The 15,861-nt window shown below is 42.9% G+C and overlaps 1 protein-coding gene across 2 annotated transcripts in view; it reads left to right on the forward strand.

The window, feature by feature from the left end:
- LOC138648456 (extracellular tyrosine-protein kinase PKDCC-like) overlaps positions 1-15,861 on the forward strand; it is a 36,538-nt gene that overhangs the window by 8,693 nt on the left and 11,984 nt on the right. The window contains exons 6-7 of one of the 2 annotated variants that reach the window (XM_069738245.1): positions 398-577; positions 8,765-9,532. In XM_069738245.1, the coding sequence (XP_069594346.1) occupies positions 398-577; positions 8,765-8,871 (287 nt within the window). In that variant the 3' untranslated portion in view covers positions 8,872-9,532. Of the gene's footprint in view, positions 1-397; positions 578-8,764; positions 9,533-15,861 lie in introns of those variants that run through there. The other variant, XM_069738255.1, reaches the window with a different exon arrangement.

The following is a 15,861-nucleotide window of genomic DNA, read 5'->3' on the forward strand; positions in this document are numbered from 1 at the left end:
TGTCATCCACATGCCTTATCAGTAGTGTCCTTCACTTGCCTCATGTATAGTGTCCTCCACATGCCTCATCAGTAGTGTCCACTTGCCTCATATGTATAGCATCCACATCATGCCTAATCTATAGGCATGCCTATATCTAGTCTACTGTTTTGGCCTGGTGATCATGCATTAACCCTATTGGGTGGTTACCCTAAACTATCAATGTTGAAACGACGGCAGTGCACCCCTGGTTGTTGCTATGATCTGGTAATAATGCAGCGTGCACAGATGCCGAATACTGACGGACTCTAATGCTGTCACATCCTCCTCAACACTCTGGGCGCGCCATTGATTGTAATATATATCATACTGTTACACTTCATACATGACCCGATTCCTCTCCTGCTCTGTATTCCAGACTTCACAGTGCTGAGAGGATTCCGCATGAGGGACACAGATGGAGATTTCCGGTGCTGGCCGTCCTATAACCACCAGGGATGTCTGCTGTCCATGTACAGTGCAGCAGAGGCTGCCAACTTCTGCAACAGTCGTCCACAGTGTCACAACTTTGTCATTGGTCTGCAGAGGACATGGACTGGTATGTAGTCTGGGACTGGTATTTCATTTCCTCCGTATAGTGTACTGTCATACAGTGTACAGATAACCAGTGGCGTAACTACCGCGGTCGCAGCGGTCGCCAGTGCGACCGGGCCCGGCAGGTCAGGGGCCCGGCAGGCAGGCTCGGACTGGCAGTGCCTCCCCCCGCTCCAGGGCCCCCCCCGCCGCCGCCGCCGCTGCTGCCGCTGCCTTGAATACTCACCCTGCTCCAGCGATGGTCTCGGCGTCTGCACTGCAGCTCGTTCCTGCTTGAGCGGTCACGTGACACCGCTCATTAAGATCATGAATATGCGCATATTCATGATCTTAATGAACGGTGTCACATGACCGCTCAAGCAGGAAGAAGGTGCTGCGCCGGCGCCGCCGCCTGGAGTCGGGACAGAGCGCGAGGGATGTCGGCACGGCCGTGCAGTGGGAAGACAGGTGAGTATGAGGGACGGGGGATGAAGGAGGACATAAGCCGGCGCGCCGAGCAGGAGCGGAGAATTAAGCCTGCATACAGGGGGGAATATAAGCCATGCAGGGGGGGATATGAGCCATGCAGGGGGGAATATAAGCCATGCAGGGGGGGATATGAGCCATGCAGGGGGGGATATGAGCCATGCAGGGGGGAATATGAGCCATGCAGGGGGGAATATGAGCCATGCAGGGGGGAATATGACTATGAGCCATGCAGGGGGGAATATGAGCCATGCAGGGGGGAATATGAGCCATGCAGGGGGGGATATGAGCCATGCAGGGGGGAATATGAGCCATGCAGGGGGGAATATGAGCCATGCAGGGGGGGATATGAGCCATGCAGGGGGGAATATAAGGCATGCAGGAGGGAATATAAGCCATGCATACGGGGGGGGGGGGAATATGAGCCATGCATACAGGGGGGAATATAAGCCATGCATACAGGGGCGGAATATGAGCCATGCATACAGGGGGGGAATATGAGCCATGCATACATGGGGAGATATGAGTCATGCATGCAGGAGGGGTAATATGAGCTATGTATATGGGATAGGAGGGAGATGAGCCATGCATACAGGAGGGGGGTCATTATACAGTATTGAGCATCATGTGTGGCCGTTATACAGTATGGAGCATCATTTGTGGTCATTATACAGTATTGAGCATTATGTGGGATCATTATACAGTATGGAGAACTGTGTGGCCGTTATACACTATGGAGCACTATGTGTGGGTGGTCATTATACAGTATGGAGCACTGTCTGGCCATTATACAGTATGGAGCAATGTGTGGCCATTATACACTATGGAGCATCATGTGTGGCCATTATACACTATGGAGCATCATGTGTGGCCATTATACACTATGGAGCATCATGTGTGGCCATTATACAGTATGCAGCATCATGTGTGGCCATTATACAGTATGCAGCATCATGTGTGGTGGCCGTTATACAGTATTGAGCATCATGTGTGGCCATTATTCTATGGGGGTTACATTGAGTTGTATGGCAGGGCTGCAGGGGGGGGGGCCCATTTGGAAGTTCGCACCGGGGCCCCTAACTTTGTAGTTACGCCACTGCAGATAACCATACAGGGCATAACTATAAGCTTCATACAGTTTGGTGCCCAAATAACAGGGATATACACTGGCCTAAATATACTGTCATACAATGTCTAATACAGTGCCACCACCACATACTGCAAAAATAATAGTATTGCCTACAATACTTAGGTGTATACCACCATACAGTGCTAAAGTATGTCATCTAGGGACCAAATATCAAATCCATTCATAAAGTAATCTAATAATAATGCTATTTATTGTGTAAATCAGGGGTGTCAAACTGCATTCCTTAAGGGCTGCAGACAGGTCATGTTTTCAGGATTTCCTTGTACTGCACAGGTGATAATTTAATCACCTACACACATAATGATTACAGCACCTTGTGCAAGGCTAAGGAAATCTTGAAAACACGCATGGTTTGCGGCCCTCGAGGAATGCAGTTTGACACCCCTGGTGTAAATAATACCGCTATGTAGCAAGCAAACAGCATCATACATAATGAAAATAACAATTCTGCGTAATGTATAAATACTATTGTCATGTAGTGACCAAGTAACAGCTTCACAATCAGGAAACTAATAATAATGTTATATAATGTATGAATAATATTGTTTTACAGTCAACAAATAACATAACTGGTCCGTGCATAAAGTTCCGTAATCTAATAACAGTGCCATATAATGTATAAATAATACCATCGTACAGTGACTAAATAACAGATCTTTGCATGAAGTCATCTAATAACAGCATCATATAATGTATAAATAATACCGTCATACAGTGACTAAATAACGGATCAGTGCATAAAGTAATCTAATAACATTGCCATATAATGTATAAATAATATCGTCGTACAGTGACTTAATAACAGATCTGTGCATAAAGTAATCTAATAACAGCGCCATTTAATGTATAAATAATACCATCGTACAGTGACTAAAAAACAGATCTATGCATAAAGTAATCTAATAACAGCGCTATATAATGTATAAATAATAGCGTCATACAGCGACCATATAACAGCGTCATACATAGATTAATCTAATAGCAAAGCTATATAATGTATAATTAATGCCATCATACATTGACCATATAACAGGTCCGTGCATAAAATAATAAGATGACTGTGTCATGTAATGTATAAATAATATTGCCTTACAGTGGCTACATAAAAATGTCATATATAACCTCATGACAATGCCAAATAATGGATAAATAATGCCACCAAATAATGACCAAGTAAAAGCTGTGCATAAAGTAATGTTATAATAGTGCCATAAACATAGTAACATAGTAACATAGTTAGTAAGGCCGAAAAAAGACATTTGTCCATCCAGTTCAGCCTATATTCCATCATAATAAATCCCCAGATCTACGTCCTTCTACAGAACCTAATTGTATGATACAATATTGTTCTGCTCCAGGAAGACATCCAGGCCTCTCTTGAACCCCTCAACTGAGTTCGCCATCACCACCTCCTCAGGCAAGCAATTCCAGATTCTCACTGCCCTAACAGTAAAGAATCCTCTTCTATGTTGGTGGAAAAACCTTCTCTCCTCCAGACGCAAAGAATGCCCCCTTGTGCCCGTCACCTTCCTTGGTATAAACAGATCCTCAGCGAGATATTTGTATTGTCCCCTTATATACTTATACATGGTTATTAGATCGCCCCTCAGTCGTCTTTTTTCTAGACTAAATAATCCTAATTTCGCTAATCTATCTGGGTATTGTAGTTCTCCCATCCCCTTTATTAATTTTGTTGCCCTCCTTTGTACTCTCTCTAGTTCCATTATATCCTTCCTGAGCACCGGTGCCCAAAACTGGACACAGTACTCCATGTGCGGTCTAACTAGGGATTTGTACAGAGGCAGTATAATGCTCTCATCATGTGTATCCAGACCTCTTTTAATGCACCCCATGATCCTGTTTGCCTTGGCAGCTGCTGCCTGGCACTGGCTGCTCCAGGTAAGTTTATCATTAACTAGGATCCCCAAGTCCTTCTCCCTGTCAGATTTACCCAGTGGTTTCCCATTCAGTGTGTAATGGTGACATTGATTCCTTCTTCCCATGTGTATAACCTTACATTTATCATTGTTAAACCTCATCTGCCACCTTTCAGCCCAAGTTTCCAACTTATCCAGATCCATCTGTAGCAGAATACTATCTTCTCTTGTATTAACTGCTTTACATAGTTTTGTATCATCTGCAAATATCGATATTTTACTGTGTAAACCTTCTACCAGATCATTAATGAATATGTTGAAGAGAACAGGTCCCAATACTGACCCCTGCGGTACCCCACTGGTCACAGCGACCCAGTTAGAGACTATACCATTTATAACCACCCTCTGCTTTCTATCACTTAGCCAGTTACTAACCCATTTACACACAATTTCCCCCAGACCAAGCATTCTCATTTTGTGTACCAACCTCTTGTGCGGCACGGTATCAAACGCTTTGGAAAAATCGAGATGTACCACGTCCAATGACTCACCGTGGTCCAGTCTATAGCTTACCTCTTCATAAAAACTGATTAGATTGGTTTGACAGGAGCGATTTCTCATAAACCCATGCTGATATGGAGTTAAACAGTTATTCTCATTGAGATAATCCAGAATAACATCCCTCAGAAACCCTTCAAATATTTTACCAACAATAGAGGTTAGACTTACTGGCCTATAATTTCCAGGTTCACTTTTAGAGCCCTTTTTGAATATTGGCACCACATTTGCTATGCGCCAATCCTGCGGAACAGACCCTGTCGCTATAGAGTCCCTAAAAATAAGAAATAATGGTTTATCTATTACATTACTTAGTTCTCTTAGTACTCGTGGGTGTATGCCATCCGGACCCGGAGATTTATCTATTTTAATCTTATTTAGCCGGTTTCGCACCTCTTCTTGGGTTAGATTGGTGACCCTTAATATAGGGTTTTCATTGTTTCTTGGGATTTCACCTAGCATTTCATTTTCCACCGTGAATACCGTGGAGAAGAAGGTGTTTAATATGTTAGCTTTTTCCTCGTCATCTACAACCATTCTTTCCTCACTATTTTTTAAGGGGCCTACATTTTCAGTTTTTATTCTTTTACTATTGATATAGTTGAAGAACAGTTTGGGATTAGTTTTACTCTCCTTAGCACTGTGCTTCTCTGTTTCCTTTTTGGCAGCTTTAATTAGTTTTTTAGATAAAGTATTTTTCTCCCTATAGTTTTTTAGAGCTTCAATGGTGCCATCCTGCTTTAGTAGTGCAAATGCTTTCTTTTTACTGTTAATTGCCTGTCTTACTTCTTTGTTTAGCCACATTGGGTTTTTCCTATTTCTAGTCCTTTTATTCCCACAAGGTATAAACCGCTTACACTGCCTATTTAGGATGTTCTTAAACATTTCCCATTTATTATCTGTATTATTAGTTCTGAGGATATTGTCCCAGTCTACCAGATTAAGGGCATCTCTAAGCTGGTCAAACTTTGCCTTCCTAAAGTTCAGTGTTTTTGTGACTCCCTGACAAGTCCCCCTAGTGAAAGACAGGTGAAACTGTACAATATTGTGGTCGCTATTTCCTAGATGCCCGACCACCTGCAGATTTGTTATTCTGTCAGGTCTATTAGATAGTATTAGGTCTAAAAGTGCTGCTCCTCTGGTTGGATTCTGCACCAATTGTGAAAGATAATTTTTCTTGGTTATTAGCAGAAACCTGTTGCCTTTATGGGTTTCACAGGTTTCTGTTTCCCAGTTAATATCCGGGTAGTTAAAGTCCCCCATAACCAGGACCTCATTATGGGTTGCAGCTTCATCTATCTGCTTTAGAAGTAGACTTTCCATGGTTTCTGTTATATTTGGGGGTTTGTAACAGACCCCAATGAGAATTTTGTTACCATTTTTCCCTCCATGAATTTCGACCCATATGGACTCGACATCCTCATTTCCTTCGCTAATATCCTCCCTTAAAGTGGACTTTAGACAAGACTTTACATAGAGACAAACCCCTCCTCCTCTCCGATTTTTACGATCCTTTCTAAACAGACTGTAACCCTGTAAGTTAACTGCCCAGTCATAGCTTTCATCTAACCATGTCTCGGTTATTCCCACTATGTCAAAGTTACCTGTAGATATTTCTGCTTCTAGTTCTTCCATCTTGTTTGTCAGGCTTCTGGCGTTTGCAAGCATGCAGTTTAGAGGATTTTGTTTTGTTCCAATCTCCTCGCTGTGGATTGTTGTAGAAATGTTCTTACCTCCCTTCTGAGTATGTTTTCCTGGATCTTCTTTGTTCAAGTCTAATGTTTTTCTTCCCGTCCCCTCTTCTTCTAGTTTAACGCCCTCCTGATGAGTGTAGCGAGTCTTCTGGCGAATGTGTGTTTCCCAGGTTTGTTGAGGTGTAGTCCGTCTCTGGCGAGGAGTCCATCGTACAAGTAATTCACACCGTGGTCCAGGAATCCGAATCCTTGTTGTCTGCACCATCGTCTTAGCCAGTTGTTTGCATCAAGGATCCTGTTCCATCTCCTGGTGCCATGCCCGTCTACTGGAAGGATAGAAGAAAAAACTACTACTTATAAAATGTATAAGTAATACCGTTCCCCTATATTTTAGCCCTATTTCACCCGCCATTTACCTTTTCCCCCAATTTCCTGTTATTTTCCTATAGTTCTTCACTTTACGAGGTCTCGACACTTAATTACTGTAAATTCTCATTTATTGTAGCGCCATTTCCCGGCATCTTGCTGCTCTTTAGATCCCCATCCCGGCAGTTATCTTGGTAATTATATTTGGGGTGTGCGATGGCTCTTCAGATACGTGGATCCTGGCAGCGGCACATTTTGATTACATTACGGAGGCTTTTATTACATGCCAGCACATAATGTGCCACAGGGCTCATGGTGTTCACAATATCTCAGAACTCTTTGTATACACTTTTAATCTGTGGAAAAGTGCTCAGCAGAGAAACTCTACATTACATACGCCCCGTGTCCCCAAGTGAGGGTTACGTGCTTGGAAATGCACTGATTGGGATCTCGGCTCGAGGCCAGGCTGTTTGTGTTTGGAATACCGCGGTTTAGGGACACTTAAAGCCTCTGGTCCCATAATCCAGGTGTGGAGTCTTCCAAACAGCAGGTGTGGTCAAAACAGCTGGACTTAAAGGAGTATTCCCATCCCCAAGATCCTATCCCAATATCTAGTAGGTGTAATAATAATAATATTATCAAATACCTCCAATTAGAAATGGTGTATAGTTCTCCTGATCAGCTATACCGCTTACCCCATGTGCAGGGCATTGCAGTAGCTCAGGTATCCATGGCACGACCACTATATAGTGACAATTAGATAGTTGTTAGTGGTTGTAACCATGGATACCTAAGTTACTGCAATTCCTTCACATGAGGTAAGGGACATAGCTAATCAGGAGAACTATACTGCGTTTCTAATTGGAGATATTTTATATTATTATTATTATTACACCTACATATTGGGGTTGGATCTTGGAGATGGGAATGCCCTTTTTAAGAGAATAGATGGCGACAAGACATGCATAGACTGTTTCATTTGCTGGCCGGAGGCATATTTTGATATACATTTAATTTGTATTTATTTTATTTCATTTCTATATTTGTTTTCTATTTTCTTTCTTTTTTTTTCAAATTAATTAACCCTTCACTTTTATGTAAAGGGGTTGTTCTTGTTTCACAATCCCACTAAAACAAAGATGATCACACAATGTCTGCGAGGGAGCCAAAATGTCCCAAATGTTTGATTTTTCTGCAGTGCCCCTGCAGGAGGAACAAAGGATTGCATTGTGACCACTGAAACCTACTAGCCAGCCACGTAATGCATAGGCTGGCCGGGTCCTTGAGACAGGTAGACTGTACTTCACTAGATATACTAAATCATAAATGAGGATCCTGAATTTTACACCCCACCACTCTGAACTCATACTTCACCACAATTAACCCTTTAATTCCATTTAAAGGGGACCTGCCACTTGCCATATATTTATAATGATATTTAACTGGCGTAAATGCCGCTGTTCTGCTGAATCTGACGTTATTTTTCTCATTTCTTGTGCCTTTCTGTTCCTAAAATATGGCTCCTAAGTTCTTCGCTGTATAGAAATGTAGTGTTTTTCAAGCAAAATGGGCATGGTGTTCAAATCTCCTCGTGGGCTGTCTTCTTGAGCATCACGCCCACTTGGTAAAGAAAAGGCTAGATTTACATAAGGATAGATGGGGCCATATTTGAGGAGTGGAGAGCAGCAGGAGCAAGAGAAAAACAATTCTAGGTCCAGGAGAACAGCGGCATTTACACCAGGTAGTGAAAAATATATATTTATGGCAAGTGGCAGGTTCTCTTTAATTTAAAGGGGTCATCTAGTTTTAATAAAGTAGATCACACAGTCAGCTGTAATTGCAAGGGAGCCCTCCAGCATCATGTGCCTAATTTCCCTGCAGCGCCCCCATAGGTCAAAATGAAGCATTACATTGAGCCCATTGAAATCTAGGAGAGTGCCCTTAAAATATGAGCTAGTTGGAGAGCCCACCACCTGCTATGGTTAGTAGATGGGGATGCCTAGTCCGGCATTAATTACTAATAGGTGATTTCTTTTACCAAAGTAGACACTCCCTTTAATATTGTAATTTTTTTCCCACAGGACGCTATCTTACAGCTTTCACCAAGAATTCCCTCCAGCTTGTACCAGATGAGAATTACAGCATCTACGTGAAGAGATCAGGTCACAGCGACATGCAGGAGGGATGAGGCAGAGCTCCACACTCGTCACCAATGTTATATCCAGAGCGTGAAGCGTGTAACCTGTCCCCTCACTCACCACGGGCTATTCAGATGGGGCAGAAAGGCTTTTGGGCCTGCTCAGGAACCAGGGCTCAGGTGCAGCTCATACCGCTGCACTCCCTATAGCTTCACCTCTATCGAGGTCAGAAGGGAATGGAAGCCGCTCAGCCACCGACCTATAGACAAGATCAGAAAGAATGAGGAAGAGTTCAAACAACGCAGCAACCGGCATGTTTTGGGAAGAGTGGCCATTAGTCATTGCAAACTAAAATTATTGCCAGTATACTAGGAATATTCTTGTACATAGTGGGCAGTATTAGGGCAGTCTCACACGTCCAGATATTTCCGGTACCGGAAAAATCTATACCGGAATTATCCGTGTCCGTGTGCCGGTGCGTTTCTGTGGCACATCAGTGTGGCACACGTGCGGCACACGTGTGCCGCCCGTGTGCCCACTGGGTACCACACGCTCCGTGCCGGAGACAGCGCTAAAGTTTAGCGCTGTCCCTGGCATCGTCCTGAAGCCCCATTCATATCTTCCCTGCAGCAGCATTTGCTGTAGAGAAGATATGAATATTAGTGTGTAAAATCAATATCCATGTGGATCCCTCGCAGTGTCCTGTCCTGGCCGCACCTTGTACTGTATGAGCGGTCACGTGGGGCCGCTCATTTACAGTAATGAATATGCGGCTCCACCCCTTTGGGAGGTGGAGCCGCATATTCATGATTGTAATCGGCGGCCCCACGTGACCGCTCATACAGTACAAGGTGCGGCCAGGACAGGACGCTGCGAGGGATCCGGAAGCTAGGTGAGTATTTTAATCACAGAGGGGGGGGCGCACAGGGGGTGGGAGGTACGTGTTTTACATGGACCCATTGACTTTAATGGGTCCGTGTAATACGTGCGCTCCCACGAACACCGACATGTCTCCGTGTTTGGAACACGGAGACACCGTCCGCAAAAAATCAATGACATCTGAACAGATGCATTGATTTTAATGTGTCTACGTGTGTCAGTTGCTCCGGTACGTGAGGAAACTGTCACCTCATGTACCGGAGCCACTGACGTGTGAAACCGGCCTCAGGGTAAGTTCACACAGGATGTTTTTGCTGTTTTTTTTGCTGCTTTTTTATGCTACTTTATGCCAATACTTTTGTCCACCCCCTTTTTTATGTTTGGTGTGGAATTATATCCAATTTGGCTTTAGGACAATACTTTTTGTGTTTTTTTCATTTAGGACAAATTAAATGAAGATAATAATACCAAAGAATTTGTGATTGCAATCATTTTCAGGAAGAAACTGAGTATTATCTGACAGAATTGCAGGGGTGTCAATACTTTTGGCCACAACTGTAGGCCCCCAGCATAAAAATAGCACTACTAAGGGCTCCTACTCACTTGCGAGCAACTCGGATGAGTCTCGCATGTTTAAAACCCGGCGCTGCTGCCGGCACTCAGATCGGAGCTTGTGGCCTCATAGGAATACATGCAGCCACACGCTCCGCACCTCTGTACCAGGTGCAGTGCCGGGTATTGCCGTGCGAGACTCATCCGCCCTAATGCAACTTCTCCCGGCTGTAAACTACTGGGGAATGAATGATACACAGTGGGCGCAGGCTCAGTAACTAGCGGTGACGTCAGTGAGCCTGCGCTCCCTCACATCCTGACCTGAGGTAACCTCTGCACCGTGGGAAAATGCCAGGGAAAAGGTTACCGCAGGTTATCTATCTATTCTATCAATCTATCTATCTATTTGTTTATTATCTTTTCATTCTATCTATCTATTCATTCTACCTGTTCATTCTGTCTATCTACAGGAAGTTTTTTTTTCTCTGGGACACTCAACTTTATTGGCATGCACAAAGAGAAAAAAAAAACGCATGAAAAAAACACAACGAAAAACGCACCAAAAAAACGCACCTAAACCTGCATTTTTGACGCAGCGTCTTTCCTGCCAAGAAGATCAGGTTTTGCTGCAGAAAAAAAAAAACAGCAAAAACGTCCTGTGTGAACTTACCCTTATAGTAGTTATATTCTTGTACATAAGGACAGTATTATAGTAGGTATATTCTTTTTACATAGGGGCAGTATTATAGTAGTTATATTCTTGTACATAGAGGGCAGTATTATAGTAATTATATTCTTTTACATAGGGGCAGTATTATAGTAGTTGTATTCTTGTACATAGGCGCAGTATTATGGTAGTTATATTCTTGTACATAGGAGCAGTATTATAGTAGTTATATTCTTGTACAAATAGGGCAGTATTATAATAGTTATATTCTTGTACATAGGGGGCAGTATTATAGTAGTTATGTTCTTGTACATAGGGGCAGTATTATAGTTGTTATATTCTTGTACATAGAGGGCAGTATTATAGAGGATATATTCTTGTACATAGAGGGCAGTATTATAGTAATTATATTCTTGTACATAGGAGCAGTATTATAGTAGTTATATTCTTGTTCATAGGAGCAGTATTATAGTAGTTATATTCTTGTACATAGGGGGCAGTATTATAGTAGTTATATTCTTGTACATAGGGGGCAGTATTATAGTAGTTACGGTATATTTTTGTACATAGGAGCAGTATTATAGTAGTTATATTCTTGTACATAGAGGGCAGTATTAATGTAATTATATTCTTGTACATATAGGGCAGTATTATAGCAGTTATATTCTTGTACATATAGGACAGTATTATAGTAGTTATATTCTTGTACATAGAGGACAGTATTATAGTAGTTATATTCTAGTACATAGGAGCAGCATTATAGTAGATATATTCTTGTACATAGGGGGCAGTATTATAGTAGGTATATTCTTGTACATAGGGGGCAGTTTTATAGTAGTTATATTCTTGTACATAGGGGGCAGTATTATAGTAGTTATATTCTTGTACATAGAAGGCAGTATTATAGTAGTTGTATTCTTGTACATAGGGAGCCGTATTATAGTAGTTATATTCTTGTACATATAGGGCAGTACTATAGTAGTTATATTCTTGTACATAGAGGGCAGTATTATAGTAGTTATATTCTTGTAAATAGGGGGCAGTATTATAATAGTTATATTCTTGTACATAGAAGGCAGTATTATAGTAGTTGTATTCTTGTACATAGGGAGCTGTATTATAGTAGTTACAGTTATATGAAAAAGTTTGGGCACCCCTATTAATCTTAACATATGCAAATCAGTAAAAAGATATATGAATGGCACTGAGAAAAACCGTTTTTAGTACTCACTGATAAAGGATGAAAGAGCTCTGAATCACGGACTCATTCCAGTAACCTTCACCTTGCTGGAGGTGCTTGCTATGAAGAATGTGCATACAGGGTCCAATAAAATAAGAAAAAAGCAGCAACACGCCACTTATTGGTGAAAAAACAACCTTAGTCCTTTATTGTATAATAAAGATCATGGACATGGTATTACGGGTAAAACAAGTGCAGGTTATGCAGGCAAATGAAGCAGGATGACGGCCGTTTCACGCAATATGCGCTTGGACCCGTAGAAGCGGACGATCTTTATTATGCAATAAAGGACTAAGGTTGTTTTTTCACCAATAAGTGGAGTGTTGCTGCTTTTTTCTTGTTTTATTGGACCCTATTAATCTTAAGCTTAATGTTTTATAAAAATTGTTTTTTTTGCAACAGCTATTTCAGTTTCATATATCTAATAATTGTTGGACACAGTAATGTTTCTGCCTTGAAATTAGGTTTATTGTACTAATAGAAAATGTGCAATCTGCATTCATACAAAATTTGAAGTATGGGCACCCTTATCATTTTCTTGTTTTAAATACTCCTACCTACTTTTTACTGACTTTCTAAAGCACTTTTTTTTGTTTTCTAACCTCATTGAGCTTTGAACTTCATAGCCAAGTGTATGCAATCATGAGAAAAGCTACTTAAAGTGGCCACTTGCAAGTTGTTCTCCTGTTTGAATCTCCTCTGAAGAGTGGCATCATGGGCTCCTCAAACCAATTGTCTAATTGTCTGAAAACAAAGATTATTTAACATAGTTGTTCAGGGGAAGGATACAAAAAGCTGTCTCAGAGATTTAACCTGTCAATTTCCACTGTGAGGAACATAGTAAGGAAATGGAAGAACACAGGTACAGTTCTTGTTAAGGCCAAAAGTGGCAGGCCAAGAAAAACATCAGAAAGGCAGAGAAGAAGAATGGTGAGATCAGTCAAGGACAATCCTCAGACCACCTCAAGAGAGCTGCAGCATCAACTTGCTGCAGATGGTGTAACTGCATCGGTCAACTATACAACGCACTTTGCACAAGGAGAAGCTGTATGGGAGAGTGATGCCAAAGAAGCCGTTTCTGCAAGCATTCCACAAACCGAGTCGGCTGAGGTATGAAAAAGCACATTTGGAGAAGCCAATTTCTTTTTGGAAGAAGGTCCTGTGGACTGATGAAACCAAGATTGAGTTGTTTGGTCATACAAAAAGGCATTATGCATGGCAGCCAAAAAACACAGCATTCCAAGAAAAGCACTTGCTACTCACAGTAAAATTTGGTGGAGGTTCCATCATGCTTTGGGGCTGTGTGGCCAATGCCGGCATCGGGAATCTTGTTAAAGTTGAGGGACGCATGGATTCCTCTCAGTATCAGCAGATTCTTGACAATAATGTTCATGAATCAGTGACAAAGTTGAAGTTACGCAGGAGATGGATCTTTCAGCAAGACAATGATCCAAAACACCGCTTCAAATCTACTTAGACATTCATGCAGAGGAACAATTACACTGTTCTGGAATGGCCATCCCAGTCCCCAGACCTGAATATCATTGAACATCTGTGGGATCAATTGAAGAGGGCTGTCCATGCTCGGCGACCATCAAACTTAACTGAACTGGAATTGTTTTGTAAAGAGGAATGGTCAACAATACCTTCATCCAGGATCCAGGAACTCATTAACCCCTTCCCGACCCATGATGCCACGTAGGCGTCATGAAAGTCGGTGCCAATCCGACCCATGACGCCTATGTGGCGTCATGGAAAGATCGCGTCCCTGCAGATCGGGTGAAAGGGTTAACTCCCATTTCACCCGATCTGCAGGGACAGGGGGAGTGGTAGTTTAGCCCAGGGGGGGTGGCTTCACCCCCCCATGGCTACGATCGCTCTGATTGGCTGTTGAAAGTGAAACTGCCAATCAGAGCGATTAGTAATATTTCACCTATTATAACGGGTGAAATATTACAATCAAGCCATGGCCGATGCTGCAATATCATCGGCCATGGCTGGAAATACTAATGTGCACCCACCCCACCCCACCGATCGCCCCCCCAGCCCTCCGATCTGCTCGGTACACAGCCCCGCTCCCCTCCGCCCTGTGCTCCGCTCCCCCCGTGCTCTTGTCCGCTCACCCCGTGCTCCAATCACCCCCCCGTGCTCCAATCACCCCCCCTGCACTCCGATCCACCCCCCCGTGCTCCGTTCCACCCCCGTGCTCCGTTCCACCCCCCGTGCTCCGTTCCACTCTCCCCGTGCTCCGTTCCACCCCTCCCGCGCTCCGATTCACCCCCCCATGCTCCGATCCCCCCCTGTACTCCCCCCCCCACCCCATCATACTTACCGATCCTGCTGGGGTCCGTCCGTCTTCTCCCCAGGCGCCGCCATCTTCCAAAATGGCGGGCGCATGCGCAGTGCGCCCGCCGAATCTGCCGGCCGGCAGATTCGTTCCAAAGTGCATTTTGATCACTGAGATATAATCTATCTCAGTGATAAAAATAAAAAAATAATAAATGACCCCCCCCCCCCTTGTCACCCCCATAGGTAGGGACAATAAAAAAATAAAGAATATTTCCAAACGCGACATGGTGTCCGCTAACAATTGGAGCTAATTTTCCATTCAAAAAGTCAAATGGCACGCCTTCCCTTCCGAGCCCTGCCGTGTGCCCAAACAGTGGTTTACCCCCACATATGAGGTATCGGCGTACTCGGGAGAAATTGCCCAACAAATTTTATGATCCATTTTATCCTATTGCCCTTGTGAAAATGAAAAAATTGAGGCGAAAAGAATTTTTTGTGTGAAAAAAAAGTACTTTTTCATTTTTACAGATCAATTTGTGAAGCACCTGAGGGTTTAAAGTGCTCATTAGGCATCTAGATAAGTTCCTTGGGGGGTCTAGTTTCCAAAATGGGGTCACTTGTGGGGGAGCGCCAATGTTTAGGCACACAGGGTCTCTCCAAACGCGACATGGTGTCCGCTAACGATGGAGATAATTTTTCATTTAAAAAGTCAAATGGCGCTCCTTCCCTTCCGAGCCTTACCATGTGCCTAAACAGTGGTTTACCCCTACATATGAGGTATCAGCGTACTCAGGAGAAATTGCCCAACAAATTTTAGGATCCATTTTATCCTGTTACCCATGTGAAAATGAAAAAATTGAGGCTAAAATAATTTTTTTGTGAAAAAAAAGTACTTTTTCATTTTTACGGATCAATTTGTGAAGCACCTGGGGGTTCAAAGTGCTCACTATGCATCTAGATAAGTTCCTTGGGGCGTCTAGTTTCCAAAATGGGGTCACTTGTGGGGGAGCTCCAATTTTTAGGCACACGGGGGCTCTCCAAATGTGACATGGTGTCCGCTAAAGAGTGGAGCCAATTTTTTATTCAAAAAATCAAATGGCGCTCCTTCCCTTCCAAGCCCTGCAGTGCGCCCAAACAGTGGTTTACCCCCACATATGAGGTATCAGCGTACTCAGGACAAATTGGACAACAACTTTCGTGGTTCAGTTTCTCCTTTTACCATTGGGAAAATAAAAAAATTGTTGCTAAAAGATAATTTTTGTGACTAAAAAGTGAAATGTTAATTTTTTCCTTCCATGTTTCTTCTGCTGCTGTGAAGTACCTGAAGGGTTAATAAACTTCTTGAATGTGGTTTTGAGTACCTTGAGGAGTGCAGTTTTTAGAATGGTGTCACTTTTGGGTATTTTCAGCCAT

Source organism: Ranitomeya imitator, chromosome 1 (assembly GCF_032444005.1).
Source record: "Ranitomeya imitator isolate aRanImi1 chromosome 1, aRanImi1.pri, whole genome shotgun sequence".
Classification (NCBI taxonomy): domain Eukaryota; kingdom Metazoa; phylum Chordata; class Amphibia; order Anura; family Dendrobatidae; genus Ranitomeya; species Ranitomeya imitator.